Source organism: Pleurodeles waltl, chromosome 3_1 (genome assembly GCF_031143425.1).
Source record: "Pleurodeles waltl isolate 20211129_DDA chromosome 3_1, aPleWal1.hap1.20221129, whole genome shotgun sequence".
NCBI lineage: Eukaryota > Metazoa > Chordata > Amphibia > Caudata > Salamandridae > Pleurodeles > Pleurodeles waltl.
The window spans coordinates 990126881-990151944 of NC_090440.1; the positions used below are offsets into that span (position 1 = coordinate 990126881).

Consider the following 25064-nt stretch of genomic DNA (forward strand, 5'->3'; position numbering starts at 1 on the left):
AGATAAGTTGTGGATTCTGCCACGTCCCTTGTCAAACAAATCTGCGATTACGTACTTAACAACATACTCATTCCTGGCACTCCGTTCCTGCAATTTAAAAACCTGAAAACAGAATTGCTTAATACTGTTACAATAGCAGTATTTCCCCTCCTAGTCATTTCTGAACAATTTCAAAACTATGGTGGTGATTACGACCTTGCCGCCGTGGCCATTTGGAGATCCCTGCTGGGCCGGCGGGCGGAAACTTGTTTTCCGCCCGCCCGCCCAGCGGGGATCACGGCCGCAACATAGGAGCCGGCTCCAAATGGAGCCGGCGGTGTTGCGGCCGTGCGACGGGTGCAGTTGCACCTGTCGCGCTTTTCACTGTCTGCACAGCAGACAGTGAAAAGCCGCATTGGGGCCCTGTCAGGGGGCCCCTGCACTGCCCATGCCACTGGCACATGCACTGGCATGGGCAGTGCAGGGGCCCCCAGGGGCCCCACGACTCCCCATACCGCCAGCCTTTTCCTGGCGGTTCAGACCGCCAGAAAAAGGCTGGCGGTCGGGGACTCGTAATCCCCTGGGCAGCGCTGCCTGGCAGATTACATCCGGCAGGGCAATTGTGGCAGAAAACCGCCGGCCCCGGCGGTGCGACCGCAGCGCTACTGCCGCGGTCAAAATACGCCGGGAGGCACCGCCAGCCTGTTGGCGGTGCTCACGTCGTTTTGGCCCTGCGGTTGTAATACCGCCAGGGTCATAATGACCACCTATGTCTCCTATGTAGATTTTTTCAAGTTCTCTTGTTCTCACCACCTCCGCCCTAAACGAAATCTTCTTACTACCGAATTCCTAACTCTTACTGGCACAGTCTTCAATACATACCTATTCTTGTAGTCTGAATCTTGTCCCTTTTGCTGCATTCAACTTTACACTATTCATCTAGAATGAAAATATGCTTCCCTTTTTGCCTCTAGTTTTAATCTAGATATTTACCTTCTCACTAGATGACCATTCCTCTGTCCTATTCGAGCTTCGCTCACTGCTAATCGTTCTCACAATCCATCGTCAACACCGTTTTTCAACTCCTTTTTAATCTCATTTACCGTTCATGCCACCTACCCTCAAATTCTACTACTGCTTGTCTTCTGAAGTATTCCCAGCTGTGCACCTACGTCAATTTTCTAATTGGCCTTTAATTGACTCTAGCACCAACATTCAAACTTAAATGCCCTACTCATGTCCCACTCCTCCATAAGCCTCCTTGTACTTTCACTTTGATTCTCTGAGTAGCTTACCTCTCTTTGTCACTTTCTTCTAGATTAACCATAGAACTCATCAGACTATGCTATACTTAAATTTGCATACACGTGTATTCTGCACCATTCCAGTGCAGTCTTTTGGAGAATGTTCTCTTCTAAATACAAAGAAAGGTTCCACAACTGGCTGTTCTCAATGAAATGGTTTTCTTACCTGGTCATCCTCCACCAGGCTAAGTTCTACGGGGGGGTGGTTTGGCGGCCGTACCTGCTCAGGAAAGTTACTACTACACTTGGCTATTCATAGCCAAGGGGTATTCATCTTCTGTGAGTAGTCAGTGTGATACACAGTGAATTAGCTGGGGAATTATCACCTGTGAGTCAATTGTTACCTGTGAGTCAATTGCTGGCAGAGGTTTTGACAGGTCCCAACCTTCTGCAAAGGCCTGCAGAAGGCACAGTAGATCTCGGTTCTGGATAGCGTCCCAGACCAGCTGTGGATCCTGCCCTGTTCCTTGTCGAACAAACTTGCGATCCACATATTTGGCAACAATATACTCTTTTCTTGCACTCCTGTGTGGGAATGGGGTGCAGGATTGAAGGGAACAAAGGGGGATATTTTCACATATCTAAACCATACCTCTACAGCATCCAAAACTTCCTGCAATTTAAGAACCTGAAAACAGCACTGCTTGATACTGCTAAGAATATGAATGGATCATCAGTTACTACTGTTTTCCCACAAATGCAAACTCTGTCAACTCTTTCCCTTTTCCCTCATTAGCCTATACAACCTTTATCCCTATTTGCACATTCAGTGTTGGCTAGCATGCAAGCACGTCATTGTGGCACTTTATGAATCAAATTTATGAACATATAAATTGCAACTCCCCCTTAAGACAACATTGTCACAGTATTGATTTGTACTAATGCTGCTCATATTAATCCTCCAGACAGATTGTTGGCTCCGCTCCACCCATGAGAATACCCCAAACGCCTGCAACGTTCCCACCCTTTCACAATGGTACTCACATGTCACTGCTGGGCACAGGTTTCACACCGATATGGGATGGCAGTTTGGCTTCCATGATCTCATTAAACTTTTGGTTCCCAATGTTTACTGCCAGCTGTTGGAGTAATGGAGCACAACAGTTATAATGAAACTGCCCCAACCATCAACAGTGCAAACCATCACTAGTGCATTTCTACCATTCGTGTGGTTTCAGAACCCACTAGAGCTATGTGGATAAGGCACCAGCCTACTTGCAAACTGAGCCCACCTACCAGCTGGAGAGATATCACTGGCTTACCAGATCTAGGGGTTATTCTGACCTACTAGCTCTAGAGAGACATCTGGCATATCATCTCTAGAGACAGCTCTGGTCTACCTGCACTAGAGATAGCAACAGACAACTAGCACAAAAATTGCCATTGTTATCTTAACTTTAGAGCTTGCTTTGGCCTACCCGCTCTAGAGATGGCACTGGCCTCCCTACTCTGAGGATGATTCTGGCTTACTGGACACACAGATGACTAAGGGGGTCATTACGACCCTGGCGGTATAAGGCGCTTACCGCCGTGCAGAAGACCGCCAATACACCGCACCGGCGGCGGTAGACCGCCACAGCTATTATGACACACATCACGGAATCTGCCGAAATTCAGACACCCACACAATACCGCCACACCAAAGGTCAGCGATAAACTGGCGGAAACACATCCTCCACCTCCACGGCAACAGAAACACGCCCATGCTATTACGACCCACGAATCCATGCGGCGGTCTTTCAACCGCGGTATTCCATTGGCGGTACACACTGCCGCGCTCAAAATACACACACATCTCCAAAACACCGCCACATTGGACATTTCGAAATACACACACCTGAGACACATACACACACCACTCCCACACACCCAACACAATATAAAACACACACCCACATCAGCCACAAACCCCTACAACCAGAAATTCTGAGAGAAGGCGAGAGAGAGCACACAATAGACAACCCCATCACACAAAGGCACACAACACCATCACCCACACAACATCCAAGCACAAAACACCACATACCACTACACTCACCACACTCATCACCACATACACCACCCCACACATCACACACACCACAGGCACTCACAAAAGCATTACACACATACGGATACAGCAACATCCACTGTCTCCACTGTGTCCCCCTCCTCTTCTTCTCCCTCCCAGTCTCGTCTACACACACACCTGCATGCACCACATCTACAGGCACTAGGACTCGCACCAGGACACCCAGCACCACAAGCCGCTCACCTGCACTCACCACCTCCACTGCCATTTACACGTCCCCTGTGTCCTCTCCCAGTGTGTCTGCAACGCCCCCTCCCAAAGTACCCAAACGCCAGCAATCACTCACCCAACATCCATCCACCTCACAACAGCCTCCAGTACCCGCACCTGCACCCAAAACAGCTAAAGTGACACCTCCTACAACCACCTCCTCTTCCTCCACTCCCAGACCCCCTCCAGCTACCCATGCCAGTGTCCGTCAGAAACTGTCCCTCTGTCAAATTGACCTTTTTGCCCGCACCCCTCCCTCCAATTCATCCGTCCGTCGTAGTGCCTCAGCCAAAAAGCCTCCAGTACCAGTGGTGCATGTTCCAGGTTTTTGGAGTGCACCGTCCAGGGCAGGCAGGCAGGCAGTAGAACCCGGAGCCAAGGCAGTGGCAGCCCACCCCCTGTAAAGGCTCCAAAATTGGAGAGTGGACGACGGGACCGTGTCAAGACTCCTGGTGGGACAACAAGTGAAATGGGATCGAAGGCAATTGGTGAGTCAGCTGTAACTCCAAAAAAGGTGGGGAAGGTCCAGAGGAAATATGCCCAGCCTGTTGTGAGTGTTACGACGGAGAAGTGCGCCATCTTTTCCGGCGGTCCAGACACAACCGCCAGCACCGTCGTCACTGGTCCAGAGACCACCGCCAGAGTCACAGCTCAGGAGGGCCCAAGTATCGTCACTGGTCCAGAGACCACCACTAGAGTCACAGCCCAGGAGGGCCCAAGTATCGTCACTGGTCCAGAGACCACCGCCAGAGTCACAGCCCAGGAGGGCCCAAGTATCGTCACTGGTCCAGAGACCACCGCCAGAGTCACAGCCCAGGAGGGCACAAGTATCGTCACTGGTCCAGAGACCACCGCCAGAGTCACAGCCCAGGAGGGGACAGAATGCCACAGCCCCGCTGGCCAATGATGGAACGTCATGCCACACACCAATGTCCAGTGTGAAGATCGTCATGCCACACACCAATGCCCAGTGTAGAGATCGTCATGCCACACACCAATGTCAGTATCAGGACCACGATGGCAAAACACCGCTGAACAGTCATGAACCTCAATGGCAAAGCACCGCTGAACAGGGCAAAGAACGCCATGGTAAAGCACCGCTGAACAGGGCATGGACCGTGTAGGAATTAATGGACTGCCACATCAGGCATCCTTAGCCCATGTGCAGCTGGGACAGTGACAGGACAGGAACTTTCACGGGGAGACGCATCTAGTCTGGGCACCAGTCCCCCTCCAGAACAAGAGGAGACCTGCATCTACTTGAGAGACTGTGGCTTTGCACTCCCCAGGATGGCACAGTGGGCAAGCCACCCACTGTAGAGACTTGAGAGACTGTGGCCTTGCACTCCCCAGGATGGCACAGTGGGCAACCCACCCACTGTGGAGACTTGAGAGACTGTGGCTTTGCACTCCCCAGGATGGCACAGTGGGCAAGCCACCCACTGTAGAGACTTGAGAGACTGTGGCTTTGCACTCCCCAGGATGGCACAGTGGGCAACCCACCCACTGTAGAGACTTGAGAGACTGTGGCTTTACACTCCCCAGGATACATCAATGGGCATGGAGCCCCGTCGTAGATCTGGCTTCGCATTCATCTGGCTGAGGTACCCCCCTTCCCTTCCCCCCGAGGTGCCTGTTTTATTTCTATCTGATGCCCCGGCAGTGTTATCTCCGATTTTGGTACGGTATCTATTGTGGGTTGTTAATGTGATATTTTTGACTGCATGTGTGTGTATGTTGTAATATGCGAGGGTGGGGGTGTTTGGTGGGTGTCCCCCTTACCTTTTGCCTCCCCCCACCCCCGTGTCGTAGGTGCAGTACTCACCGGTATCTTCTGCGCCTACTTCGCTGTTGGTCGTAAAGGAGCAGATAGACAAGGGCAGGTAGTATTTGGAGTTCGGGGTCCATGGAGTCGTCGTTCCTCGTGGGATATGTTAAGGTGAGCGTTTTCCCATAGCACAAGCTGTTTCCGCCGTATTTTTATCCACGGTGAATCCGCCCCGGAAAAGGTGGCGGATTGGCGGGTTGTAATAGTGTGGGCGGTACATTGTCTCCCGCCTGTCTGTTGGCGGTGACCGCCGCGCTGCTTGTCTGTATCGCCGTGGCGGTCGGTGTGTTAAAGTGGCTGTCTTTGTTGGCGGTTTCCGCCAGGGTCATAATTCCCTTTTTTTGTCCGTCAGCCTGTTTGCGGTATTACGGCACCTTTTACACCGTCCGCCAGGGTCGTAATGACCCCCTAAGTCTACACAAAGGACAGAGGGCTCCAGCTGGGCTAGTCTGCTGGTGAATCATACCTCTCAGCGCTAAATGTGGCTTTTTCCAACCTACTCCAAAGAATCCTTCAACACCCATCCTCTATTAATAGTTCTGCCCACCTGTGCAAAAGATGGTATTCGCTAGCATGGTATAGAGTTGACTACAGACAATGAACTAAAGAAATGCCATGATCTTAACTTTTATTGAGATGGTCCCTTCTTATTTTGCATGCAGATCTTGCGTTAGAGGTTGTTATGATACAAGCCTAAAGATGGTTCCAACCTACTATCACTACAGGGATTTGCTGAATATCTGATCTAGAGTTGACTGCAATATATCAACTGAAACATGGTCTCAGCCAATCTGGCTTACAGATGTCCTTATAATACATGCTCAAGAGATTCCTGTGGCCTAACTGATCTTCAGATGAATCATACCTCCCGCTAAGCTTTTCTGGGAATCAAACTTAAGTCATTAGTTCTTCAAGAAGTGCTGCATGTTTTGGGTGTTGTTCATCAACAGAATGCTACTTTCATGGGAGTGAAAGGGGCACAGACAAAGTGATAATCCATTTATATTGGAGATCTACAGCAGTGGCAGTTGGTGACATTTGAAAGTGGTGGGGCATAAAAGTTTGGTATGACTTATGTAGCAAACGAAGGAAGCAAGCTTAAAGGACAAACATGGGGCGCGGGAAGGGATTGTGGGGGTGGCCCTCCTCCTGAGAAAAAATTGAACAAGAGAATGGCAAACGGTGCATTTTAAAGAAAATTTATTTAGTGAGAAAGCAAGGTTTATAAAGCAATGGGAACATATAGGGCCCCATTACGTGTTTGGTGAATGGGGATTATTCCATCAAGAATGTGACAGATATTCTTTCCGCCATATTACAAGTTCCATGGGATATAATGGAACTTGTAATACGGCGGGCGGGATATCCGTCACATTTGTGATGGAGTAACCCCCTCCGCCAAACTTGAATTGAGGCCCATAGGCTTGAAATATTAAACACATTAAAAACTGACCCATATATTACGGCATTATGATATTCAAATGATACTGTAATGTGCAAATTGTACAGCACAATTTCAGGCCCTTTAAAGTGTGTGCTTGCCCAGCGTGAGGCATTGACTTTAGAACAAAGTGATCTAACCAGGCTTTGGGAAGCACCCACAGCTGCTAGCTGCAATCAGTCAAATAGAAATATGTTCAGACAGGTAATTAAGTAGGATGAAAAAAGTGGGGGGCTCTCTAAAATGTGAAATAAATTTCTGTGATTCCCACAGTGTGCCACCCGACTTGTATTTTGGTTTCTCTGCATGTATGAAGCCTCTACGAAACTAGGGTGCTCAACACTGCTTAGTAGTAGGGAGAAATAATATCTCCTTTCCCTGCCATTCTATTCCCTTTACTTGCCTTCCTCCAAGCAGGGAAAGCTCTAAAGCTACGTATGTCTAACTTAAAATCGTACAGACATGAATATTGCACTGGGCAATGTTTGTCAGCTAGGGATAGATCTCCTTAGCCGGAGGCAGAGCAGTGCTTAAAGCCACAGGCAGAGTAGGTTCTCAGGAAGAGGGGCAGCAAGCGACACTAACTGCCTAGCCCTCCCTGGCAGCCCATCTACTGCGGCTGCACGCTAGATGAATGACAGAACTACAGGCAACACAGACCCTGGGAGAAGCGGTAGGTTAATGTAAGTAATGCTGCCTGCGTTCTTGCTGTTCCAGGACAAATGCAGCCACTATTTTGTATCCTTCCTGTCCCTTATGGAGACATCACTGCCAGCTTTCCTACAGTCTTATCCTGTCTAACCCAGCCACTGTTTGCCTGGGAAGGATGGCCCTACTAGTTTCACTGCCCCACTACCGAAGCATGTATAATCTATATTTTACCTCTTATCCTGGAAGGATTCCTTGATGCTTCCAAAACCCATGTATGCCTGTGTATATGAGGGGTCGTGCACCTCTGTCTACACTGTTTTACAAAACTTCTTCTACACGCAAATGAAGAGTGCAATATACTTATCTTTGTTCATTTTTTCAGCAAGAGGGAAGCTTGCCCTGCATTTATCTGTGTTCACCCTGTTTTCCCGTGGAGAGACCCTGCTTCTGACCATGCTCTATTTGCTTGGTAAAGCTCTGGAGGTTTGCCATGCTGCTGCTCATGCTGTACCTGTTCTTTGTAAAGCTTGTACTACTGTTGTCTGGCATTTTTTGCTCGTGAAAGGAAGTGTGCCTTGCTGACCCCCGTTGTAAAAATTCTGTTACTAGGTGTATCTTGCAGCATAACAGGGTAGACTACACCTGTTCTGTGCTTTACTGCTGACTGTGCTACACTGCTTTTGACCATACTGTACCTTTTTGGTGGGTGTGACTCTGCTGCTGCAAGAGATGCTTCAATTATGTGGGCATAAGCTGGGCTCATACTGCCCACTGCACTTGATGACTGTCCATACTCTGTCTTTCGTATGTGGGAGAGAGTGAGGGAAAGATTTTCTACTATTGCCTGTAGTATATGTCTTCGGTAAGTACAACAAAATATTGTTTTAATTTTGCACGTGCTGTACCTGCTCTGTTTGTTAAACTTGGTTTATTTCCCTTGCTGTATATGTGTGTGTATGTGTGTGTGAGGGTGTGTGTAATACACACCCTACTGCCTGTGCTATCCTGTTCCATATGTCTGAGTGAAGCATCTGCTGCTACTGACTGTGCTGTACCTGTTCTGTAAGTGTGAGGAAAGCTTACACAGATGGTTGTTGTGCAGTACAAGGTGTGTGGTCGGGGTGTTTCAGAGGTTTATGAAAACCCTTTGAAACCACAGAAAAGGCAAAATGGTTCAACGCCTGTACATCAACTATAAACATGCATTGACAAATCCCATCATATTGGCTTTGATAGTTAAAAAAGGTTTATACTAGCTTCCGTTACTACATTGGCAGCAATAGTCAAAGGTTCAACTACCATACACATATTAGCTTTTGTAAGCACAGTTATTTACTCCTCATGTCCAGTGGCCACCAATACTAGTGCACTGGAACTGGATGAGTAAGTTGCTACTCTTGAGCAGTTGCCTCTTAAGGGATACCAAGGTTGAGCAGTCTAGTTTCTATTCTAGGTGAAGATAGGGGTTAGGAACTCAGATAAAGCCTAAAAAAGTGAATAATGAAACAGTTTGTCCAGTCAAACTATAACTTCAAAGAAGATTAGTGTTTTTTTATGTAAGAAAAAAAGAATTTAAGACATGATAGAAGGTGCTGTACCTTCTGTAGCCAACATATGACCTCATAGGTTTGTGTGTATATGTGATAGTTTTGATAGAACATTGGCCTTATAACCAATTTTGTCTAATGGGGCTGTTCGACTTAAAGCACTTTGCAGCAACCTTGCAATAAGGTATCTAAACCTCTGTTTTAATAGTTTCCCGGTTCAACACTGGTCACCGCAGTGGGCTAAGCAATGTTTTGGTCTTCCACAAATCCAAAGCATAAACAGCAAGGGTCACATTTACATATCCACTGACAGCTTTCTCCAGTGCCAAGAGCATTGATGCGCAAATTAAGACTGACCAAGGGTCTGTCAACCAGTGCCCAGACAGGATCAATTAAGGTTCCAGGTAGTCTCAAACTTTTGCAATTTGATCAGGGTTAAGAGTGTATCAGCCTCCACCATGATGTTCCACAGTAATATCTATCTTTAGCTGCCCCTTTTATGTCACTCTGGAGATGTTCTGATGTGAAGTTCCCCAATGGGGCTTAGAGCATCGTATGGACACTCAAACTACAGTACTTTCCAAAGCGAACTGAGTGTTAGGTTTTAGGGACTAACCACATCTTAAAATGAGGATATCTCTGGGACATTAAGGAAGAACTGTATTTTCCCTATTAGTACTCTGTTTTTTCTTGCTTCTAGAGACCGGGAGTCCAAATGAGACCCGCTCAGGGAGTTTTCTTGACCCATGCCACGTAGGGCTCCAACGGAGGGACACCATTGCTGAGAGGTAATCAGAGCCTTCTGAAAGTAAAACCTTAAAGTTCTTTCAGTACTTAGAGAAAGCCTAATTATCAATCATAAAGTAATCAACTGGTCAAGATAGATTACCTCTAAGAATTGTGTGTCTTTGCTGGTCAATAGGTTTGAGTTTGGCTGTTGACAATATGTAAGGTAGACTCTCTTAACCACTGAGGTATAACTGCACCTCTCTTACAAGGATCTTCAATGTCATAAAAGGGTTCAGGTATATTTTCCAAAACAAGAGAGACCCAAATGTCCGTGTAAAAATGGGCATTAACACAAAGTTTAAATAAGTGTTCATATGGAAAATGTATGCAATGGTCCCATGCGGTTGGAACGCCGTTGACATCTCTATAGACAGACCATTGTTTGAAATAACATTACAGGAATTTTCCCCAGTGTTATAATTGGCTATGGCTGTCTGATAATACCAATATGCCTATATTAAACATACTCCGTCACAATTATTCTTTTGGTTATGTTTCTTTCAATTGGGGTTTTGGGCACTTGGCAGTAAATTTTCATAATTCTTCTCATTAAAATTGCATTTTCCGGTTTAAAAATAAATTCAGTTTGGATGAAATGATAGCAACTACTTGATACTGGTTTTCATTTTAACGACTGAATCCTGACAGATTCTTTACTGTCTCATTGTATATTTTTTTGAACACATGTTCCATGTGAATGCTTGTTTTAAACTTTGTATAAATGGGTTCAAGGACACAAAAAGAAACTGGATAAAAAAAAGCACTATCCTCTTCATCTATTCATGTGGCATTCCTTAACTGGTTGGGCATTCTAGCTATCCTGTCACCACCTAGTACTAATGGTATTCCGGTGTATTGTTCTTTATTATTGTTTATTATTACGTCATCTATTTCACAATTCCTTACTGAAGCCATTTTAGATCTCTATCAGGCTTCAAATATAGTCAAAACAATACTATTTTGCACAGTAATATGATCATAAATGTGAACTTTTATTCCTTTATATCATTTTAATCGATGTCAAAACATGGCAGCAAAGAAGTGCAACAGTGTCCTAGAAAGCAGAAGTGTTGATTCCTGCATTTAATGCAGATGCATGCATCGATTTGCATAATTAAAGTATGTGCATCTTGCTACTCTTTTTCTAAGGGCACGAAGTGGAAAAGGAAGACGCAGCAATGTGGCCTGTCACCTCTTTATCAAGGGGCACATTTCTGGAAAAATCAAAGACTCAATTAGGCATAGTGGGGTTCTCACTGCACCAGGGCATAACACTGAATGTAAGAATTGGCATACGTTCTGATTCGTTAAGGGCACATGTCTGTTGGCTGGCGGCGCTATGATCCCGCGGGTGCCCAATGTGCAGTGTATGCAAATGTATACAGTACAGCGTCGTGGCAGGAGGCAGAGGTCTCAAGTTTTGAAAAATCTTAGAAGAGGATAATTAGCAAATTTGATGGCTACGGGTAGTGCTGGCATACAATGTTTGACACCAATGACAACATGAAACAATAAGTACAATAAATTATTACCAGAATAAATGTCAAATTACACCAAAAGACTAATTTGTGTACCAATAGTTTAGACCCGGCAAATGGAAACACAGGATCCTGGCTCACAATTGCACAGAATGGATAACGTATGGAAGAATCTAGTTGAAATGTAAGACACCTAATATGCTCCAGTACTGGAGAAGAGCTGTAATGTGTGCAATAGGCTCCACCTATGGTCTGAGGGAGGGATTCCCTTGGTTGGGAGTGTTTTTTTCAGCATCTACAGCTTCCAGGAGCTGTGGTGCACATAGCAGAGCTCTGAACAGATTCCCATTCAAGTTCCAGACAAAGCTTCTCTAATGAGTAGCTCCCCAGCTATCTGTAATTAGTTTGCCTGTGTGCATCCCAGCCTGCTGCACTGTAACTTTTTGCTTGGTTGAATTAATATGTGTATGCCAAAATTGTGTATTTAAGATGAAGAAGTGTGCATTTTCAGGGCTTATAAGCTGATTTTTGAGTGATAAATCGCCTGGGGGGACTTATCACTAACATTGTTACTTTCGTGCCGGGGGGCATTGCAGCTGTGGCTGACATGTTTTAACTAGGTAGAAACATTTCAAACTGACAAAGCCTTTTGACATTACTGCTGGCAACCCTGTCAGATGCATGAGGTGATCACTGCTGGTAATCTTACATATGGTGGCCAGTAATGTAATCCTTGTGTAATGAGGGCAATGGAGCCTGTCAGAGCCAGCAAGTCCATGGGACTATTTATTTGTAGCAAGCGCCTATGAATAACTAAGGGATGGGTGCATAATTGTTTGTTTCTTTCTGTAAATTAATACAGTGAACACATAATTGAGAAACGAGCTTCCAAGTTATGCAAAAAGGGTAAGGCTGCACAGTATTTCTGAGGCCCTCCAAAAATATGCATATCTCCTTTATGAAAAGTGTTGCCCACAGCAAAATGCACAGCTCTAAAAATCAGTTTAATGTCTTTTTCTGCTTTGGTTTATATGTAAGTGTGTGCTGCAAACAGAAATACAGTTTTGTACGGACCCAAAAGCTACCTTAAAATATGTATATCATTTTTAATCTTGTATCAAGCCTATGTGTCTGGTGTGCATGTATTTAAAGGGTAATTACAATAAGCTGATTTCACAAGTTGGACACTGTGAATTCCAATTCTTAGAATGGATTTGGTGCAAAGGTGAGTGAGGCTGCAAACGTAAATTCATGGACACCAAGAATTTTAGATTTAATATACAAAGCATCGGCTTAAATATGTGTTCAATGCATGAAAAACAAATGTACCAACCCAGTCTTCTGGTACATCTTTCTTGTCCTCTGATCTGGCAAGTGCAAAGACTTTTGCAGCAGCACTAGCCTTTTGGAGGCACTGGCTTATAAAATCTCCCTGTGACAATTTGCTACATGGCACTTTTGGCTATTACCAGAATCTCTGGTTAGATATTGTAGTCTTCTCTAGGTGCCCCTTAAGTTCAGATATAATGTTTTAAAAGCAAAATAATATCAGCTTAAAGAGAGAGAGGCCTTGGTAATTAAAAGCTATCAAATTTGACATGAGAGTGGGACGAAAACGTGAGCCAACAAATTGAATACAGAGTCAGAAAGAACATTAGGAGACAATAAAAGCATCACGGGACGTTCACAGACACGTACCAGCAGCTCTGAGGTGCTGAGGAGGTCGAGGGTGATAGACTGAATGCGGGAGTAATGCACCCCCAGCTCTCGATGAATCCCTGAGCACTCAATGCACGTCAGGATCCCCAGGTTCGTTGAAAGCCAGGTGGGATCTGAAAGACAACAAGTTTATCACCACTGGGAACCACCTCCAAGAATCATCGCAAAGTTTAGCTATAAGTCTACTGAAATGTATTGACATTAATTTAAAACAAACAACTCTCCATTGGGAAGGAGGGTTAGCACCAGCTGTGGAGCTTCCAACGCTCCCACGCAAGGTATTTGACAGGAGTGAATTGTCCTTAACTGTCTTGATTTCTCTAGGCAGGCATATTCCAGGTTTGGTTCCATGTGGGCATCTAGTCTTTGGACACACTTGTGGCTGTGCTCTGTGGGTCTGATTGGGGATGCAATCTGTGTGTGCATTTTGGTGTGTGGTCTGTGTAAATGTTTAGGTCTGTGTATGTGACCCTGAGTAGGGTGAGTGGCCTCCCTCTTGCCCATGTTTGAGCATGCAGTCCGTGTTTTGGCTTATCGCCAGGCTGTGCATGGGTACAGGATTATGCCTACCTGGGGCACCACAGTCACAGCAATGCTGGTTCCCTGGCAGGTTCTTAACCTCAGCAATGACAAGCTTGGTGAGCTCCTGGAGGCTGCTGTCCATGCCGGTACTACTACTGTTCCCCACATCACCTTTGAAGGCATTATTCAGGGCCTCATCTTTGCTGTTTTGTAACACAGACACCCACCTAGACAAAGAATGGACAGCTTGATTGTGAAATCACTATATTTTGTATAACAACATGACATAATAATTGATGGCGGGGCACATTAAATACAGCTATGGACATACAAACCACCAAACACTTACAAATTATGGCACCAAGAGTCATATCATCGCCCAAACAGCTGTGACCAACATATTGCCAGGTATGCACATGTGATTCAGCCAGGTAAATATACCACATATTTTAAGGCACAAACCTATTAAGCTACCAATCAAGCCTACATTGTGCTTGCACACATATTTTCTATTGTCAGGCAATTGCACAACTAAGATCCATACATCACAGAGCACAACCAACATGTTTGCAAGGTGACTAACACAACAACCACCAGCGCAGTGCAACACATACCACAAGGCACAAGTGTAATATAGCATCAGGTATGCAAACCACACACTATCTAGTGCATCCACCAAAGAATTAAAGTCAGAAACCTAATCGATGCATATCACATACTGTCAAACTCTCACACAGCACTTATCAAATCACCACCGAGCCACAATCAGTTAATGAAAGGTAAACTGGAGGATCACCACGTAAAGAACTGGAAAAGGGGGGACATGATCTGTAATAGTCTACACAAATTTTACAGAAATGTTGAATTACACATTTTTGGAACATTAATTACAACACGTAGAAGGGATTTTCCAGCAGCATATTTAGTTTATCCTAGTGCCAGACTTTGAACAAATCAAGAACATTTTCTACCAGTTCAAGTTGGAATAAATGAAGAGTAAGTTTGCAATTAACTAATGGAATTTAACTAATGGAATTTCTGTGAATAATGAATACTGATTGAGGGCAACTGTTCAATGGCTCAATGTTTTAGAGTGGTTAATGTAATTGTTAAGGGCGAAGCGCTCAGTCATTGAGTAAATGGGTATGGAAGGGCCACGTTTGCATTTGTTTGGTGGTGGATGTAGTGCATGCATGCAATGACACTATTTATGACACAAGCTTTGTTGTACCAAGGAGTTTCCCTCTCATTCTTGACGACACACTTTTTGTACTGCACCAGGTCTCTAAAAGCAAGGAAGAGAGCTTTGTGGGCTTCATCCAGGACCAACTTTCTCTCCCCTACGCATAAGCTATCCAATTTCTCTGTCTGCTCCTAAACTTTGCTAACTACCTGTCCCAGGGCCTCTGAATGCCTCTCAACTCACTCCCACCTATTTGCCTTCCCACAGTTAGTGAATACAGCATTCTCTAATAGTACACTAACTCGGGCTTCGGGAGTATCTGATAAACAGTGACAGGCTAAGGGGAGTATGATCACTATCAGCACTATCAATTACAGACATATCGTATGCAAATGGCCTAAGATTCAGGTCAATTAAAAAAATAATCAATCTGACTAGAATGGCCCGGCCTATTGAATGTGTGTCTGCCCTCAGTGCCAGACCTGGTTCTCCCATTTGTGACTCTAAGATCACATTTTAAAGACACTGCAAGTAATTGTGCTGCTCTTGCCATCCGTTTTACTGCTGGGCGGTCGAAGGAAGGAATTTCCCCCTGATAAGCTGTTAATTCTATGGGAGCAAACACTAGTGGTCCAAAGGTGGAGGTTAGATCTCCAGTCACTATAACCTTGCCTTTTCCATTGTGCTTTAAAAGGAATTCCTCAAGTATACTTATAACTTTAGTTTCCTCATTTTATCCATGTCCATCCACCTGATTGTACGCAACAGAGTATTGCCAGCATGGAAGTCCACACTAACCACCAGCGGATCCATGGATTTGACAGGTAGAGTCCTAATGGCACACTGCAAATCTGTCCTGATCCAAATTGCTAGGTCCCCCCCAAGGGTCTTCCCCATAGATAACTGTGTTGCATTAGTACAAAATGATGTAAACCCATTTCTAAAAACAGGATTTAGACTCCAAGTCTCCTGGAAAAGACAAACATCGTACCTATATATAAATTGCCCTCATTCTACATCAGTCAACTTGGAACTAATCCAGGGCACATTCCAGGGCAGAATTTTAATCAAACCATTTCTGGATTCAGCCCAATCACAGGGATCAATGGCCTTCTCCAACATACAATTTCTGGACAGCCCACTTGTAACAATCTGGAGGCACTGCCCCTCACTAGTCCCCAGGGAACTGATCCCACCCAATCTGATATCATTTTAGAGATGTTTCCTTTCATTACATGCTAACATGGGACTTATCCTAACCCCGGACTAAATTCCATTGGGTTCATTCCCATTGTCACACTTACCTGCACATATCCTGTTTGGCATTTGCACATGTGAGAGAAAGACCAAGGCCCTCTGGGGAATGGAGCCCCCTGGATTCAGCGCATCCCCGTTATTCAAGCGGCTGTTTCTTGGGACCCAGTACCTCCTGGCAGATTTGTCACTTTTTCTTTGATCTTCTCCCACTCACTTTTTTACTGGCTCTCTGTTGTTGACTAGTTGTTGCCAGACTTGAAGCTTGCTGCTGAGGGTGACTGAGTATTCGTTGTTCTATGCATCTTTGAGGAGGGTGGTGTTATATCGCTGATGTCAGTTTGTCAGTTCCATTCATGCTTTCTACAGCTTCGGCCTGGCCTTGACAAGGTAATGTGGTCTAATGCCCCAGCCCATGCAGTCTCATAACACTCCCCTGAAAAAATCTGCTGATTACGCTCTTTTCCTATGCAACACTGTGCCAGACAAAGCTCTTTCGGCATCACACTATTCTGATGCATCAGTGCATCCGAAAAGTACTCCTCTATACCTGTGGTAGCCAAAGCATATACAGCCTCATGTCACTGCACATCAAGCACAGCTAACTCTCCATTGCTGTGTAACTATATGACAGAAACATCACCCACAATGATTGACTGCTCAGTATCTTTTTGAAACTGTGCCCCCATACACCCAGCACATGGAGCAGTTCTTTTGAATTATACTATTATAATGCAAGAAAAATGCCCAGCTGGTGTCCTGCACGGATATAATCCTGCATCATATAGAGCATCTTCAGTCTTGCGCTGTTATGATGCACCAGTGTGAGTGGTAAAGCTATGTATGCATCTAGTCCTCTGCCAGCCTCGCACCATTCCAATAGACAGAGGTACTGCTGATTCTCTCTACTCATGTAACCCCATGCCAGCCGCAGCTCGTGTGGTATTTATGGCTCAGTGCACTAGCAGCATTTTCAGAGGTGGGCATCCATAAAACCAGATCCCATATACAGCTTCTGCAGGCTCATACTGCTAAAATACCCACAGGAAACTATGCCCCTCATTGCTTCGAAACCTGCAGCATACTGTGGTGCACCAGTTACCCTTCTAATGTTTAGTACTGAGGTACAACTGTAATAAGACTGGCCCTTGCACCTTCATAATGCTGTGGTCCGGCAACAGCCCTGTTAATGCTCTGAATCTGTTAGGCTGTGCCAGTCAAAGCTCCCACACCTGCGGACTATTGTGTTCAAGCTGTGGATCAGATACTTATAACATTGCACAGCAAAGCTTCCACATGCACAGAATCTTCCAGTGCACTTTAATATTAGGGACACCTCTAGTGCTATTCCAAGAAGGGCTGCTGCATTCTCAAACTTCAGCACAAAAATAAAGCAACTGTCTAAGCACTGTACTCGTGATAGTGCCTTGCAGAGCTCCTGCAGCTCACAGCACTGCTAGGCACTACCAAAGCCCGACATTAATGAAGTCAGTTAAAGATCAAACAGCCTCATTTTGGTCTAGAGCACCATAGACAACACAGTGCTAATGTTCTATACTCATGTAACATTAGGACAAGCAGAGACAATACTCAACAGACGTCTTTGGTGCAACAGGGACCAACCCTGGTGTGTCTCAGAGCACAAAGCGAAGCTCCTATGCCCCAGACAGCTTAGAGCAGCATGTCCACTTCTAGCATTCAACACTAATCTAGGGGGCGTGGCCAGGCCACAAAGCAAGTGGCAGCCTAGAGTGCGAGCTCTGTGCCGCGGCGATTCCGGGGGGGGTGGCGGGTGTGCGGAGACAGCCGGAGAAACTACTGTACGCTAACCCCCTCTACAGCTGTCGTGCTCCCGACCCGTGCCAGGAGAACCTCTAAATGCGAGTCCGAGGGCCTGTAACTCGCGACTCGTCCCCGGCAAAGAAGGCCTGCCCGGGGGGCGCAGTCGCGCTACCTGAAAGCCGCGGCCGGCGCATCTACAGAGGCGGCGGGGCAGCCTAGAGAGCCGCGAGAACTGCGGAGGTCCTTTTCTGCCCTCGGACTGCCGGCCCGTGGCAGGGAAACCAATCGAAACGCTGGGGGCCCTCCGACGAACAAAGTGAGGACAGAGGCTCCATTAGAGAGGCTGGGCCGCGTCTCTTGAGCCTGAGGCGGAGAAGCCTTTTCAGCGAGAGAAAACCATCGGCAGTTGAGGTACGGCTCCCCCCCCCTCCTTTCCAACGACGTGAGACACTGTACAACACTGCTGATAACCCTCCACTGGGATATTGAGTCCAACCCCCCCTCCTCCCCTCCCAGAAAGCAGACAATACCAACAAAGAAGAAGGAGAGAGGGGAAGAACAGGGGAGGAGGAAGGAAGAGAAGAGCGGAGGGGAAGAAAGGAGAGGAGACGAGGAAACAGAGAGAGAGAAGAACCAAAGGGGGCGGAGGGAGCAGGAGGAGAGAGGTGAACAGAAGGAGCCGGAGGAGCAGAGGGACAGGAGGTCGAGGAAAAGAAGGACAAGTAAATTAATCGCATTCAGAGAGGGGCAAACATCCTATACCCCTCTCCCCACAGGACATATCGGAGGGAGGCGAGAAAAGAAGGAGTACGACAATGAAATTATAAATTGTAAATAAAAAGAAGGGGGAAACAAAAAAAAGAAAAAAGAAAGAACAGGAGGAAAAGAGGGAAAAAAAAGGGGGGGGGGACCAGAGGACAACGGGAGTGTACTAAAAATGCCCACTGTTAAGATGGAATAACAACAAAGGAAAGACGAGGCAAGAAGACACGAAAAGATACATGGAAAAGAAAGCTACCCAAGGGGCAGGTGATCCAAGCTAGAACACCGAGGTGGGCCTCATCATCACCTACCTCTCTCCTCCCACCCAAGACACTTAGGCCCAGAAGCAGGAGCCTTCACCGCAACCCACACGTGCCAGGGGGATACTGGCGATGACGGACGGATAGCACAGTCATACATACCCACAACCAGGTTGGACAGCTGGCAATCCACCCCAATCGCAGGAGAGTTACACACGGCAAATAGAGGACATAGCCTTCCTAACACTCTGGACTATAGCAGGCCTTGCATCGACTCCACTACAGCGGAGCCTTTATTGCTGTAACCTCTCCCCCTGCCCGATGACAATGACAGATTGCCACAACCCGCAACAGACGCTAGTTGGATATAAATAAAGGGGGAAAAGGAAAGAGGGGAACAATAAATAAATAGGCGGAAACAGATACAAAAGGGGAAAAATTAAAAAAAAGGGAGAGACGGAATAGAAACAAGAACTGGCTGACACAGAAAACTTATGCCCCTATCGGACCTTGAGGAAGGAAAACCCGGGCTTTAATTGGGCAGCCTCTGCAGAACGCTGAGGCGATGCCCAGTGGCAAACCGAACCATAAATCCGCCAGCAAACCGGCACGACAGCTATTATTTTCAGAAGCGCTCCATCACAAACGCCTAACCCCTACAACGACAGGCCCTCACATATAGCCACCTCCAACTGAGCCTACCACGATGTCTGACAAAGACCAATCCACAACTATGGACCGGATACTACAGGAGATCACCACTGTCAGTCGCCGCATAGAGGGTATGGACCCATCTATAACTTTACTAACACTGGAGACCAAATCCATGCGATCTGACATTGCAGGCTTCCAATGGGATCACTGGAAGCACAGGCTACCGCGTCTCAGGACAGAGAACAAGACCTCCTCTACCTTAGGAGTAAACTAACAGACATGGAGGACAGAAGTCAGAGAGATAACATTCGCCTACTTGGTATCCAGTAAAACTAAGAAGGCACAGATATGCAGGCCTTTTTGAGCTCCACCCTCTCAAAACTGACCTAATTGGACTTCGACCCACCGCTAGAATTCCAAAGTAGGCCCAAAACGCTCCGACAACTCCTCAAGGCCCCGACCAATCATTGCATGCCTGCTACGGCATAACCAAACCTGTCAAATACTCCAAGCGGCGCGCAGCCATGGTCCTTTCCGAGTAGATCAGCATGACATCCAAATAACTGCTGACTATTCCAAGGAGACCAATGAATGCAGAAAGGCCTTTCTAGCCCTACAACCCCGGCTTCGCCAGCTGGAGATGAAATATGGCCTCTTCGACCCTGCAAGAATGTGGGTTACCAAAAACCGAGTATCCAAGGACTTTTACAATCCCGAAGAAATGAGACTCTTCCTTTTCTCCTTCCAATCCCAACCTATGAACTCCACTAGCACAAACTGCCAGCACCATATCACAGGGGACAATGAAGGTAACGGAAACTTCCCCTCAGGAAAGGAGAAAGCGAATACGGCCCTATATGACACTGAAGCCAGTCAAAGAGGCAGAGACATGGAGAGGCTGGCCAGATAGCATGATGACAGGGGTCAGGTCTTACATGCCGTAGCAACCCACACTCAGCTATTGGAAAAAGACAAATCTCGCTCCCCTTTAAAACCAACGACTGCATCTTCTTGAGAAGGTGACGCGATGTTGTGTATATGAGAGACAATTGCTTGAAAATCGAAATACAGCCGCCGAGGACGGATGAGTACCTATTCAGATCATATATGTGTATTTTTCCCATAACTGTTTAAGGTCGTTGGTGTGGTTAAAGTCAGGCGATTAACAAGCCCATGTTCACCATAATACAATATAAGGTCTTATAATGTGAAACTATCAAGTAAATTGTAATTTGTTTTTAGTGCAAGACAGAGTACACACACCAATGTATTGACTAGAATCCACCGTCTCCCGTAAGCTACATAAGAGTCATGACCTGGCTTTACAATACTGCACAAGGGATATCAAATAACTATTATAGAAACTGACCCGCTCTCACCGTACTACAGAATACCCCATAGCAGCCAGCAATACAGTACAACCTAAACTTGCCCAAACATGCAACACATAAGATTTACGCCGATACCGGAACTAATTAACCTCCATAACTATCCCGGGGGCCGAGATCAGGTCAAACAAAGATAAATTAACCCAAACCCTGGGATACACAACACAACCCAATGTACATTAGTACCCCCTCTAATATAACATAATATAATACAATATAATATAACATAATATAATATGATATGATGTACCATAGTACAATATCACAACATAAATTGTTAATTACCCCCATTGAACACGCGCACCTGTCCCCAGACTAACTATCGCCAACACCCGTAACCCCCAAACAGGACAGGACGATCATGATGGTATCACATGCTAAACTAGTAAATTGCCAATATCTGAATACATTCCACCTTATAGTATTTTGATGTAATAATACATAACAAGGTATTTATAATGGAGTGAGAGACACACATTGCCCTCGCATAGCCTAGGGCTCGGCAGCCCTCATTACCCACTCTGCGATAAATAGCCTGACAACTAGTTTAACAGTTAATAATATAACAGTGTGATAAGGCATTAGGACATATTATGTTATTAGAATTAACAGGTTATAGAAATGTTGTAGTATGTGTTAAAGTGACGTTAAAGATGAAAAGAAGTATTCAGGATGTACTATATCTGCACCTCTAGGTACCTTCGCCTGTACTAGAACTATATTGTCCCGCCCACCTCCTTCCTCCCACGCTCCAGCTTCCCCCACCTATCTATCCTCTTCTTTCCATTTACTCTGTCCTTACCTTTACAATACTACCTTACAATCCCACAACACACTCCACACCCCCTGCACCATCATGCATTAAGCATCACACATTAAGCATCAACCTGCATCAACCTCTTCCCCCTCCTTTCTTACCAACTCTCCTGCACGACCAATAATACCTCACGGCAGTATCACCCAGGCGCGGCAACTACTCTCTATCTCAAACCGGTAAACACCTTAGCTATATAAACACTACAATTGTCATCATTCGCCGTCAAATAGACCCATCTCTATACACAATCGTGAACCCTCCACTTCTGCTCACCATCGTCATATCGACAGCCGGCTGCCTGTAGCCCCCCTCCTCCTCGCCTCCCCGGCAAGGACCACCCCGACGGCACGTGAGTTCCGAGAGGAACCGGACCCACCGTTTACAGATCTAATTAATAAGGAGGCTGGACTCCTAGCTTCCCCATCCCTCTCTTCCTTATCTCCTCTTTCAGCACCCTTTATCGTTATTTCATTAATCTTAATATATATATCGAACTTTACACTCCCCATCCTTCTCTTTGCTTTTCTTCTCCTTTCTTCTCTTTTCTTTTCTCCTTTTTCCTCTACATTCCCCCCGGCTCTTTGTCTACCTATTCTGTTTTCTCTTCCTTTACTCCCACCTCCTTCTCTTCCCCTTTTCTAGAGAGCACTCCCGGCCTCCGCCAGCTGCCCCCACACAAGCCATTATACCATAACAACCATAACTCCCACCCTAACAGCTGAGGTAGCCCCCCCTCCCGCCAGCGCCAACCCCGAAACAAGTGTGACTCTACACAACCACCCAGAATGTCGTGGAACGTCTCCCAAGCGACACAACCATTACGGATTCTCTCCTGGAACGTACATAGCATGACGAGTTATGTTAAACGGAAAAATATATTGTTCTATCTTCAATCCAAAAAAGCAGATATCGCCCTGATCCAGGAAACCCACCCTGACATTCTGGAATCCAGTAAACTTAAATGGGACTGGGTAGGGAAGGTTGCTTTCAGCTGCTGCCCAGTGAACCAAGAGCCTGGAAACAGCACGCCCAGCAAATGCGGATTGGCGATAATAACGCGTAAATCCCTTCCGATCACAATCATTCAAACATGGAACGATGTAGAAGGAAGATATATATTTGCCAAACTAAAACTGGGGAATACCTTCTTATGCGTGGGCTCCGTTTACGCACCAACCGGCTCAAAGCGCCCATTCCTCCTACAGCTAAATCGCCTCCTGACAGAAATCGGAACTACTCGTTATATAATCGGGGGAGACTGGAATCTCGCCCAAGACGCCATAACGGACAGGACAGGCCCCATTGATGTAGGCAACAATCATGACAGGGCACTTCTGACAGACCTAACTACGGATGTCGGTCTAGTTGACTGCTGGAGAATACAACACCCAAAAGATAAGGAATATACTTTTCTATCTTCTGTCCATGGTACCCAATCGCGCCTGGACTATTTTTTGGTATCACACACTGTAATCCCTCACATGCTGGACACCTGTATCCTAGACAGTGGTCTCTCAGACCACTCCCCAATACTAATCATGGTCCAGGTAGGTTTATCCCCCACTGGCTGAAAACCATGGCGCCTCGCCATACACAGATACCGCTCCCCCCCAAGGGAAGGAGCAATTAAGAGCCCACGTGTCCACATACATGACCGAGAATACGGGTACTGTCACCTCCAAAAGGGTTCTATGGGCAGCGGCAAAGGCGACCCTGAGAGGGAATATGATGCGGGACGCAGCATTAGCCAAAAGGGACAGAATAGCCTGCCAAACTACCTTAGAAACCACAATTCAGAACCTCACTAAACAATATACTGCCCAACAGTCTCCTAGGCTGCGCTGTTCCTTAGAACAGGCCCGAATGGCACACAATGAACTCTATACATCTAAGGTGGAATGTGCACTGCAAAAATTACCCGACCGCCATTACGAACAAGGAGAGAAAGCAGGATGTCTCCTAGAAGCTCAGCTCCGACAAAGAGAGGCTGCCTCTGCCATTCCAGCCATAACATCTTCCTCAGGTGCAGTACTGACCCGCCCGCAAGACATTGTGAATGAATTTGCCATGTACTACCGACATCTCTATACCCCTGAAACAGCGACTGATCAGACACAGACGGAGGCATTCCTTAAAGCGGCTAACCTATCTCGTTTGTCGGAGGCAGGCAGAGCCCTTCTAGACGGTGATATAAGCAGGGAAGAAATAACGCAAGTCATAACAAACCTCCCCTACCATAAATCTCCGGGAGAGGATGGATTCCCTGTGGAATTTTATAGATGGGCCGGGGAAGAGGCAATCACGCCAGTACACGAAGCACTAACGGAAGCATGTCAGGAAGGCTCCCTGGGCGCTTTGTCTAACAAGGCCACGATTGTCGTCCTGCCTAAGCCAGGGAGGGATCCCCTTCTCTGCAGCAGCTATCGTCCTATCTCCCTTCTGAACGGATATGTTAAACTCCTAGCCAGTGTCCTAGCAGCACGCTTACGCAAGGTAATACCGTCTCTGATCCACAATACCCAGGTGGGGTTCGTACCGGGCCGCACCTCCAGAAACCATATGCATACTCTCTACCATACACTACTGGAATCTCTACAATTACCTGAAGAAGCCCTAGCCCTATCTCTAGATGCAGAGAAAGCATTTGACCGCATTGAATGGTCCTATCTGTTTACTACCATGAAGCACTTTGGCCTTGGAGAACAATTTATTTCCAAAGTACGTCAATTGTATGACCACCCCACGGCACAGGTTAATTGTGGGGGCTTTTTATCAGATCCATTCCCTATCGGAAGAGGCACACGCCAGGGCTGTCCCCTGTCACCGCTCATATTCCTATTGGCCATGGAACCCCTGGCAGCTACCATACGGAACTCCCAACAGATAAAAGGTATCCATATAACCGGGGGCTTATCCAAAATTTATCTCTACGCAGACGACATTTTGTTAACCCTGTCCGATCTAGAAACCTCCATACCAGCACTGCTCTTTACCATAGAGGGCTTTGCACCCCTATCCGGATATCAGGTAAACTGGGACAAAAGCGAAGCACTACCACTATCCTGCATAACGACGAGAGCCGCAATACATGGTCTCCCATTTAAATGGACCCCGACCCGCCTTAAATACCTAGGAATGTTTATTAATCAAGGCCTGGAACACATGCTCAGGGACAACCTAGACCCTCTTATATCCAAGATGAAACAGGACTTTGCCAAACGGTCGCTATTAGGCCTGTCCATGTGGGTCAGGACACAGGCAGTCAGAATGGTTACACTACCAAGCTTTACATATGTATTAGGCCTGCTCCCCTTACTGGTACCCCTCTCTTTGCTCCGCTTGATTGATGCATCCATAAGGACCGTCGTCTGGGGTTCCTTACGCCCAAGGTTGAAACCTGCAACAATCTTGGCACGACGACCCTA

At 46.3% G+C, this 25064-nt stretch overlaps 1 protein-coding gene across 1 annotated transcript in view; it reads right to left on the reverse strand.

Annotated features, from left to right (window-relative positions):
• Positions 1 to 25064, reverse strand: part of ASAP3 (ArfGAP with SH3 domain, ankyrin repeat and PH domain 3) — a 303602-nt gene that overhangs the window by 71576 nt on the left and 206962 nt on the right. The window contains exons 14-17 of the mRNA XM_069224120.1: positions 13588 to 13766; positions 12997 to 13130; positions 2268 to 2362; positions 1628 to 1808 (exon numbers count right to left, since the gene is read on the reverse strand). Of these exons, the coding sequence (XP_069080221.1) occupies positions 1628 to 1808; positions 2268 to 2362; positions 12997 to 13130; positions 13588 to 13766 (589 nt within the window). The remainder of the gene's footprint in view (positions 1 to 1627; positions 1809 to 2267; positions 2363 to 12996; positions 13131 to 13587; positions 13767 to 25064) is intronic.